The sequence below is a fragment of the Monopterus albus genome, unplaced genomic scaffold (assembly GCF_001952655.1).
Source record: "Monopterus albus unplaced genomic scaffold, M_albus_1.0 scaffold182.1, whole genome shotgun sequence".
In the NCBI taxonomy this organism is placed as follows: Eukaryota; Metazoa; Chordata; class Actinopteri; order Synbranchiformes; family Synbranchidae; genus Monopterus; species Monopterus albus.
In genome coordinates this window covers 1,336,507-1,347,369 of record NW_018128062.1, presented here as the reverse complement: position 1 = coordinate 1,347,369, position 10,863 = coordinate 1,336,507, and the positions used below count along the sequence as shown (strand labels likewise).

General features: G+C 40.4%; 2 protein-coding genes across 2 annotated transcripts in view; one reads left to right on the top strand and one right to left on the bottom strand.

Moving 5' to 3' along the window:
* Positions 1 to 10,291, bottom strand: part of LOC109969821 (kinesin-like protein KIF13B) — a 38,869-nt gene extending 28,578 nt beyond the window's left edge. Inside the window, 7 exon segments of the mRNA XM_020616998.1 lie at positions 3 to 35; positions 1,498 to 1,590; positions 2,116 to 2,176; positions 2,315 to 2,327; positions 8,439 to 8,532; positions 9,468 to 9,550; positions 10,019 to 10,291. Coding sequence (XP_020472654.1) covers positions 3 to 35; positions 1,498 to 1,590; positions 2,116 to 2,176; positions 2,315 to 2,327; positions 8,439 to 8,532; positions 9,468 to 9,550; positions 10,019 to 10,035 — 394 coding nt within the window. The 5' untranslated portion in view covers positions 10,036 to 10,291.
* A 100-nt stretch (positions 10,292 to 10,391) lies between these two features.
* The window catches only part of elp3 (elongator acetyltransferase complex subunit 3), an 18,964-nt gene continuing 18,492 nt past the window's right edge, over positions 10,392 to 10,863 (top strand). Inside the window, exon 1 of the mRNA XM_020616999.1 lies at positions 10,392 to 10,575. Within this exon, the coding sequence (XP_020472655.1) occupies positions 10,554 to 10,575 (22 nt within the window). The 5' untranslated portion in view covers positions 10,392 to 10,553. The remainder of the gene's footprint in view (positions 10,576 to 10,863) is intronic.

The following is a 10,863-nucleotide window of genomic DNA, read 5'->3' as shown; positions in this document are numbered from 1 at the left end:
CGCTGAGCCCATCATGGTGTACGACTTCCCAGACCCTGAAGAGACATAGTTACCGTACAGAAGTCCCAGTATCCAGCAAACAAAAGGCAAAAATGTTCAAATCTTAATTTTAGTTTAATTTTAGGGTTTAATTGAGCCATGTGGGACAAAGCTATGGTGTACTGGTACAGTGCCTGAAGAAACAAGGACATTCTGTTTCACTGGCTAAGCATGTCTGTTCAACGCATTACGATGACTAAAGCATCAGAGGCAAATGGACCGTCTGCTGGGACCTAACAGACTTCAGTTATTTGGAGCCGTGGGAAAAAAGTGAGAGATAAAAAGACTAAATCATAAATTAATTCAGATCTGCAGAGTACTGCTACAAATTCTGGGAAACAAATCTGTGTGCATGACAAAAAAAATCAACATTTCTCAAGCTTTTATGCAAATTCAAAAAGGATAAATTAATTCTCCTTCTTATGTTGGAGTGTTAAGTGTCTAGATGGGGGTTGGGAGGAGTTAGCTGTGCAAAATGAGACACCTTCAAGTAACAAGAAAACTAAATGGCTTACTGAGAAAATGTGGTTAGTTTGAATCTTGGTTAAAATGGGTGAAAATGAGAAATACTGCACACTGGTCTCTATGAAAAGAAACATTCAGTGGTTACAGTGGTGATATCACACCTAGAGTGGGGAGGCTGTTGAATGTGTCTAAAATTCTCTCTAACTTGTCCTCACGACCACAGTTTTTCACTGAATGGTCAACACATCTGTGCTCTTCCTGACAGTAGAACGATGGAAGCAAACAGATTCACAGAAGATGCACAGTGAGCTGCAGACTGACAGGAGTGCCAACCAACTACAGCACTGACTCCTGTGTACACAGTATTAGGCAGGTGGTCATAATGTTATGGCTGATCGATGTAGGTGCAACTGAATGTTCGTGACTTTTTATCTTGCTGAAAATGAACATCACAGCCGTGACTGTGACCTTTTCAGTGCTCCTGCTTTTAAGACGGCACTAATTAATGCCCCATTTGGATAAGTGAGCTCACCAACTAATTCTATATGCCTTTGTCACAGAAGACAGCATAGCCGATATTGCTAGTGAAAGACTAGCAAGCCTTGCCAGTGAGCATGACAAGGGGCCCTGGAACTGGCACACCTGAAGGCAATGTAGCTACTACTAATGTTGTTTGTTATATCTGTGTCTAAATGTCAGCTTTGAGAAGGGTCAGTTGCTGGAGCAATGACAGTCAGCAGCCAGCACAGAGGCAAATGTCACAGCTTACATCACAAAGAAAGGTTTAACTAACTACTGAGGAGTGTAAGACTGCCATGTAAAGAATACACAAGTTTCTGAGAGCACCGGAGTATGTCTTTGTTCAAGGAAAACGACTGCGGTGGCGACAGCACCTTCAGTGAACGTAATATTCTGAGTATAACTATAACAGCGATAATATTATACATCTTGTTTTCTATTACCAAGGGTCCATTCAGATGTTTGCTGGTTTACCTGTCTGTCCATAAGCAAAGATGCAGGCATTGTAGCCGGCGAAGGCGTTGTCCAGCAGGCTCTCCCCGAGGGACTGGAACACTACATCCTGACCTGCACCGACATCAGAAGAGAAACACTTTTAATAATCTGCACACACAGATTGTGACGAGCTGAAATTAGATTTTTAAAATAACTTCAGTAACAAAGCAGAACGGAGATGAGGCTCAAGGGAAAAATCAGAAAACGCAAAACCACTTTTCTGGAGTTTTCACAGGTAAGTGCATGACTTACTGTCTTTCTATAAAAGACAAAGAGATTTACACATAAGAATAGACATGGTGGGCATTTTGTTCTGATTCATCTGACAGACACTGCTGGATTATTAATACCCCTGACATAGGAAACCCCCCCGGCAATGGGTTTATTTGACCCCTTTACAATATACAAGACCACAGAACTAATATAGAGGTGTCTTCTTCTTCCAACTCTATAAATAGTTCAGAATATCAGGAAACACCGTGTCAGGAGATAAGGTTAAAGAATGACTCACCAGGCAGTGAGGTTACATGAGCTAACAGCAGAATAGGCCAAATAACTGTGAAGTACAAAACAATGACTTTGTAAAAACACGCTAACCTGCAAACTTGTCTTTCTGAGATTCATCCATGGACCAGAAACAGTAGTCATAGGCAAAAACCTGAGGAGAAGACACAAGAGCACATGAACCTACAATAAAAAGGTGTCAGTAACAGGATGAGTCTGCATACAAACAAATTAGCGCTGTGCTAATTAACTGTAATTTAAACAGTAACTTAAAATAGAGTTTGGTTCTCACCTTTGGCTGGTTCCTGTTGACGGAGAAACAAACAGAATACATCATGCAGCTGCTTAAATAAATATGCACATGTCAACCAACTCAGCTATTTAAAATCTTACTGCAACCGAGTCACAGTCTGTGGATTTGCACAAGACAAGAACATGTGAACGTGCAACATTTATCTCCAGCAGGGCAGCAAAGCTGAGACAGTGGTGATGCTGAGGCCTGTTGAATGTTAAGTCAGGCAAATCTCACTTCACTTTTATACAGTCTTGCACATCCACAGCTGGATGATGTCCAGGCAGCAGCTGTTGATGGCAGACAGAGCATTTTATTTTCCCCACTTGCTAGTCTAGGGAGTCCTGAATCACTGACCTTCTAGTCACAGGACTGGCTCTAATCTGTGGATCTCCTGGGGTCGCAAGCTAATTTTAGTGGTTGCTGATATACTGTAGGGCTATAGCCAACGATTATCTACATATTGGTAAATGCATTTTTTTTATTCCTTATTACAATGAACAGTTTTGTCTGTAAATAATATAAATAGACCAAAAAGTGTCAAAACCCAAAGACGGTTTACAATGACACAAACAAATCTGCACAATGGACAAGGCAGAATTAGAAAATAATCAGTTTGTTCATTTTTCTTCAGTCAACTAAATGTTTCAGCTCTAATATAAGTCAACACACTTCTACCTTAGAATTGCATTTCTTTCAGATGTTTATCTAGTTTGTGATTTTGTTCTTGTGAAGTACTTCATAGGTTTCTGCCCCTTATAAGTAAATAAATGAAGGACACTAGGAGAAGAGCCTGGTTTTCCACTCTGCCATAAGGGCTGTGAGTAGGCATGATTTAAAAACGAAAATCCAGGTTTAAATTTAGCTATTTGATGCAGATGGAATTAAAATGGGCCTACCAAGCACAAGCTCAGGGGGTCCTTTAAAATCCAAGTACCCACCCAGAGAAAGTGTAATGGAATATTTATTTATTCTCCAATTTAGTTTAAATGGTCCGACATAAACAGCCTGTTCAGGGTGTACTCCGCAGTATAGATAACGAATAGATAACAGATGGATGGATGATGTTTCTACATAAATCAGCCCTTTGACATGTCTGTGCTGAGGACCCATCATCTCATAATCAGTCCATGCTTAGCTGAAACACTGAACAAGAACGTCCTTCAGCCAGTTCACATACTGCATGTGTCACTGCATAAGTACATACTCAAGAAAATTAGTAAAATGTCAGTGGCGGTGATTTGCTGTCTCTAAACAGATGCTTGGTGTTCGGTAGCCGTTCAGAAAACTGCATCAAACACCGGTGCAAGAAGAGCAGAGCCAGCAGAGTAAGAAGGGAGAGCTTCAAGGATACAGAGTCAAAGGTGTTTTAATCGTAGTGAAGCTTAAAACCTGTCAAGGTGATTAATCCCCTTTGGCTCATTGTGAATCAAGTGGAAATGTGACCTTCAGCAGCACTAAGAACCCCAGAGCCTCCCAGAGTCCCTGGGACACAGACCGAACCTAAATCTCAGCATTCTTAACCACAGCACTTTAAAACATAGCCAATGCCTCTCATGTTCATCAGCACATCACAGCATGTTAGTGCTTTAGTTTAACATGAAGGCTTAAACTCTGTTTAACACCTGTACCACTGTGCTTAAGAGGTTCAGTGATTATATTCCTTACATATTAAGATGAAAACAGACATTAATGCATGCAGTGCCCTTCATATGCAGAAAGCTTTGAATGAAGACCTAATCGTGCACACCTGACCAAACCAGATGTGCTCACAATGTGTTGGTAAAAAGAAGACTGTTCTATTCGTTAGTAGCATTTAAAGCTGCTATAATAAGAGATTACATGCATCTTCCACTGTGTTAACGCTGCTCCCAAGTGGCCAAAAAAATCTGTTCTAGCAGATTTAAGTCTGCATTTTGCAGTTAATTGCCCTTCTTTCTGCTCATTACGTGGAGCCTTTCTCTGCAACTTCTAATTTAGAAAGCTGATTGCAGATACTGTCAAGCTGTCATTGTGACACTAGTTCAGTCTACAACCCCGCCCTTGAGCAAGGACATCCAACCACAACGTAGTATTGGAAGACTACTCCAAAGTGTATTAGTCACTGCTGAGACTAGCTAAGACAAATGCTGCATTACAATAGAATAAATGAGGACCAAGTTTCCTTTGTTCATAAAGTTCAGAATGTTTTTGTGGTGGTTGCAGACTGACAGGGAGAGGGTGAGGCTGCAAACTGCACGCAACTATCTGCTAACTAACATTACCTGCAGCCATTTAAATGGAGAAATAACCACAAAAATACTTCATCTTTCTGGCAAATCTATATTTGCTGACATCCTAAAAGTGTGTTGTACGTATTCGTCAGGATAAAACAAGCCACGCTTAAACATAAGTACCCTATCTCCAGGGAAGCCCCATTTGAAGCACAGCATCATACAAAACTCAAAGCATAGTCTTCACTCAGGCAGAATCAGTTTTGTTTAAAAATTAAAAAAAAAAAAGACAGTAAATGTAGCCATGGCCACACACACACACACACACACACACACACACGCACACACACACACACAGGGGGCTGTAAAGAAACAAGGCCTCCCTGTGTGTGAGAGAGTGGGCCAATCCATGAAAGAGCAACATTATTAAGTCTTGTTCTCTCCTGAGCTGGCGAGGACATTCCTAAGATAACTGGCAGAGCCGCACAGCTCCAGGGAGTCACTAAAGGAGAGGGAGGGGGACGGTGAGTCAGCTAGCCTATGACCAACGACATACAAAGCTAGGCCATGCTCGATTTTAGCCCTCGGACAACACACAACCCTTCCTAGGGGATATGACAGATCCTGTACACAGCAGTTCAAAGTCAGGATTTAAAACAAGCAAATATTCTGATACTATTTATGTTTTTATAGTGAAAGTTCAGACTGGAGAGGCTCACAATTTCAGTTCCTGTGGGGGCTGGTATCAAAAACAATTCAAGGTCTGCATGTGCAGTAAAATGCAATCCATAAAACAGGTTTAACATTGCTGTTTTACAAGCCTCCAAACTGTTTGTGGGCCACCAAATTACAAAAGCAGCAACAAGGCTTCATTAATCTCTTTCATCTCGAGGCTCTGATAGCCCCTGTTGTATTCCGAGTTGCAGCTACCAAGGGTGTCGTTAAACATAAACACCCCTTGGGGCTCATTCAGCAATTCAGTTAAAACTGTCAGCCAGTGAGCTGACTAAGCAAAAGCCTTGTCAAATTGGCTGGTCAGTAACTGCCTCAACAAACAAAGCTTTCTGTAACACCAAATGCACAGCTGCCAATAACAGAATATAACCTGGAGTGCTTTGATACAAAAACTAATGCTGTCCTATTAAAATACTTGCTTCTTGCTCAAAATCAGTTCTTTAACTGCTGCTTCAATATGACCCTTGTGCTGTTCTGGGATCATTGTCTGTGTTGCACTAAGCCTGTAAAACCTGTTCACATCAAGCCCCAAAGGGGAAAGCACTGTGCAGATGAAGCATGCCAGGGCAGAGGAGACATAAACAGATACACTCATTCACAAAAAATGCATAGGATAACTATGAAACATGAGACCCACTCTGTCCACAGAGACAAGAATTAATACTCTCATGTCTGGTGGGGATTGCCCTGCAGCATATTTATGGAATAAGGCAACTTGAAAAGGAGCCAAAACCTCCAAGGAGCATCTTCTTGCACTGCTCCCACAGGTGGAGAGAGGAGGACGGAAGTGATTGGTCAAGAGTAAACACATATGGAGACACACAACACATGCCTGGTGGCACATGCTGTGTCTCCATATGTTATAGGTCTCAATTTATCATGATCAATGCACATTTTATACTCCCAACACAATATACTGCACTGATGTGAGTTGTGAAATTGTAGTATTAACCAAAAGACAAACGTTCATACTGCCCGGATACATAACCTGCAACTTAAATTCTGATTCTTGAATGCAACTCCTAACACTGTTCTCCTCTCCTTTGTTCTGATTCTTTTAATTTATGACTAACTACTTGAGCAGGACTGAGCTGGAACAGACACACCTTTTGTAAAGAGAGGAATGGTGCAGGAAGAACAGAGGAGGAGGAGAGAAAATGGAAAAGGAGTAATGGGAGGAGAATGGGTGGGGTAAGGGTTGGATCTAACCTTCTATGAAGAAACTGAGTGCTAACCAGACGATCTGGTTAGACTCTGTAAACTCAATAATCCTCAGGAAACTCAACTGATGGATCTCCTTTACTGTAAATACTACAAGTGTTACACACTTGAATGAGGCAAAACGTTAACAGCACTGCATAGAATTGTATTCAGTCCCCGATACAGATACCTCCTTGTTGCCATCCTACCACCCTGAGGTACTTGTCCACTAGAATTATTCAATCTAAGTTGTGGAGGACATGGGAAAAAATAACCATGAAAATGTTAAAACAAGTTTGGCAAGTTTCGTGAGGCAAGAGGACTATGGAAAGCTAGTGTGTTATTCCTCTATATTATCACTCTTCATTTTGTCAAACTAATGTATGCATGTCATTGTTCTGTAGGTCACTGTGAGGTCCTACCTTTCTACATCAGACATAACAAGCTTCGCAATAAAACGTAAGACAAGCAATAAAAATCATACTACTCAAAGCCAAGTCTAAATCTTGAGCTCCATGGTGCCCAGAAACCTTAAATCCAATGGAAGAGAGTTACAGTACAAAGTTTAGAAGCCACACCTTCAAAGGAACAGTCTCCTCTGAGTTTAGCACAATGAATAAACCCTGATCAGACCTCCAGTGTAGGTGGATACCTGCCCATGAAGGGCTCTAAAAATAATTACAGGAGTCTTGAACTGAATTCTGACTGTGATAGTAAATTAGTGCAAAGAGATCATGAATAGTGTTACATGAGACTTCTCTGAAGACCTGCTTAAGAGCTTAGCAGCCACATCTGGACTGTGTGTAGACGATCTGGGGATGTTTTGCCAAGACAAGTAACTAGGAAATTCAAGTCCCCAGTCAAGACCAGCAAGTCCCAAGTCAAGTCCCAAGTGACAACCAACAAGTACCAAGTCAATACAGTCAAGACCAACAAGATAAAGGTCAAGACCATTAGCTCCCAAGTGAACACCAAGAAGTTTCAAATCAAGACCCAGGTGATGACCAACAAGTTCCAAGTCAAGTATCAAGTCAACAGACAATGTGAGGTTGTCATCATACCGTGCTGAATTTTGGGTGAATGTACCGTTTTGGAAGCTCACTCTCTTTATCCATCAAACAGATATAAACTAGATACATCTATAAGTTAATAAAAAAAATTAAATACTATCCCATACAGCTACATACAGTAGTGGATACTTCAGCTACATCCAAACATCCACTTTAGGTTTCAGTTTGAACACAGACAGGACAGAAATTGATTCATCTGCAGTGTTTGTGTTATCTGCTGACAGCTGCTACCTAGTACGAGCTCCCGAACCAAGACCTGAGATCAGGGTGCAGAGTCATTTTTCGGTCTGTCGCTCTCATCAACGGGATGTCTAGGTCTGCTACAAGTTAGCTACAGTCTGCTAAGGTTATGCATTCTGGATGACCACAGTCATTAAAGTGAGATTTAACAATTTCAGCAACTTCTTAGCCCCAAGATAAAGATTATATGCAGGCAAATACAGCCCATATCTCCCAAAGTGGCATCCCTGTTCCAACATTCAAGACAGTGTGATGTACCTTCACATTCTCTATACCGTCCAGCCCATTAAAACCCGAGTCAAGGTGCAAGTGAAGATCAGCAAGTCCTAAACAAGTTTCAAGTCAAGCCCAAGTCCTGTGTTTTGTTTCTGAACACAATTTAAAATAATTTTTTTTTTAAATGCAATTTAAAAGTCAAAGTAAAGTCACAAATTATTGGTGTTAAAGTTGAGCTGCAAGTTTTTTTAATTCTGTCACATAGAATTTACAATCAGATTCATGACTAAAAAAAAAAAACCTTTTATGGAAGAAGCTGAAAAATTAAACCAAAGAGTAACAATAAAATAAAGACTAAATTTCACAATCACCCAACTTCCAATAGTTGAATGGTTTTGCACTAATCTGATGATAATCTGAAAAAGCTGTGTGTGAAATTCTGCTGCTTACCTGGGGTCTCCTTTGTTCATGCTGGTGATGGCTGGATGTAGAACCGTCTGGTTCCCCTCCACCTCCACCACACATTTTGATTTTAGCTCTTTTTCTGAAATGAACCAGAGAACAAAGAATGTAAAATGTATCTTTAATGAGAAAATTAAAAATATGCTTTCTGCAATCAGTAACCAGTCTTAATGTAGTTAATTTTGGACCTGAAAAGAGGTCTGATCATCATAATGTACGGTGTAAATAGTATAGACAACACGTATGCACTGGTCATCATAACCTTCCTTAGTAATCGCTGACTACTAACACAACTCTCACAGCAGAATAACAGGTGGCATACACTGTGTGTGCTAGTTCCTTGTCACTGTAACAAAAGTAGGTAAAGATAAAGTTTAATTAATGATGATTCATACAAGACTTGCCTGTGCAAACATCATGACCAGTTTATTAGTCCCTGAACAAACAGCAAGGCCAAGCTAGGTCACACCTGATCTTCCTCATTCCTACCTACAATAGTAGGTCTTAAAGGTGGGGACAAACTACTCAAACTTCTTATTAGAGCAGGAATTAGTGCGCATGCCATGAGATTTTGCAAGATCATACTTAATTTTAAAAGCCATATTTGCTGCTTTACATTACAAGCTCTTGAAGAAAACCTATCGGAAAGATGATATATGAAATTACAGTTAAGTTAAAGAATGTTGCTGCTGTTGTCTGTCAGGTGATGCTTCTGTCTGCTCAGCTACTTTCACAGGTATTTAAACCAATGACTGTGCACTGTAAAACATTGTCTGACAGGATGTGATGTCAGTGTCCCCATTTCTCACTTCCACACCACTCCTGCCAAAGTATTTCGAAGAAGGGCAAAATAGACCTTTTCAGAGAACAATAACAGTGTGAAACACAGGAAGGAAGCCTGGATAGTTTGTCAAAAACACAAACTAGCCATTGCCTCACAAACACAAAGAGAGCAAACACAGCTCTGATATTCTTAAGCGTTGATAAGGTGTCATGAGATCTGTGGGACATACTTACCTCTCCTGTTCAGTGGTCGCACACGAACAGCGACCTTTACATTGGAGTCACTGAGGCTGTTGTCATCCATGGTGCCACCTGACCTGTCAATAATAAATGGACCAGTACACCAGTTATTCCCTTTATGTGCGTAAAACCAAATCTTAACACGTTACGAATTCATCTCACAACTTTAAATGACACTTGAACAAATCCTTTATTTTTGCACCGCAGCTTCATTGCTTGAGATACACAACTCTATAAATAAACACCAAGCTACCGACCCCTGTTTAATATAACAGTATTTCTGCATAAACAAGTACAGATTATAATGTTAAGACCAGACAACAAACCGTCTTGAAGGAGCACAAAGTTATTCCCTGTCCGACTCCCACGGGCACCTTCAAGTGCACACGGCAGCTAGCCTGGGACGCTAACGAGCACCGGATAACAGGAGTAAGCATACACAAAGTGGGTGAATTATGTTCTTAGTGACCGTTTATAAATGTAACTGACCCCAGAACAGTGCACTGCAGAAACCCCCGTCTGTTTGAAAGTGTAAAAACACTTACAGCAGTCCACAGTTCATAGTTTCAGCTTTTCCACCTGTTGCATTTCCTGAAACTTCCCGCAGAGACCAGTCAAGCCATGTCAACTCGCAGCTAAAGGGATTTGCTGATAGATTAGTGAGCTTCAGGTCCTCCAGTTGCGCTCTGTTCTGCAAACACTCGTTCAGCTGTCTTGAGATGGAATTCAGCGCCACTGTGTGGATCTTTATACATTACATATGCATTTGTCCAAACCGTGTTAAGAACAACTTATTAAATATCTTTACTTTAAACAAATGATCCTGATACGACGAAAATAAAAGTTTTTATATTTGAGCTTATTTTTTTTAAATGCGCTTTCTTTCTTTCTTTAATACAGAAAATTGAGCGTTTGCGTTGTTTTACGACAGTTTCGACTGTCTTACGATACATGCCGTATTTGGACCCAACGTGGAGTTGTTTACTGTGTCTATCAACCCTCTCAGTTTAACAAGCAGATGTAGGTCCTTAAACTAGCGTCCGCCTATTTGAAGTCGAATTGTGTATTTAAAGGGGAAAAATGGGGAAACAAAAGAAAAAGAGTGAGTATGTGATAAATTGTTTAAAATCTGGAAATGACTTCTGAACTGACTGTAGCTGGTTGCTAATGCTAACTTCGTCTACTCTGCCTTCGTCTTATGACATGACATGACAATGATATAACTTTGTTTTATACTCGCAAGTCATTTATGGTTTGAAAACAAAATTACAATTAATTATTTTCGTTTCGGACAGTGGGCAACTAACATGGTGTTAATTTCAAATTTTTGTTCAGTGCCTTATTAGAATGAAGTTATGGAAACAGCGAGAAAAAGATATTTATAATATAT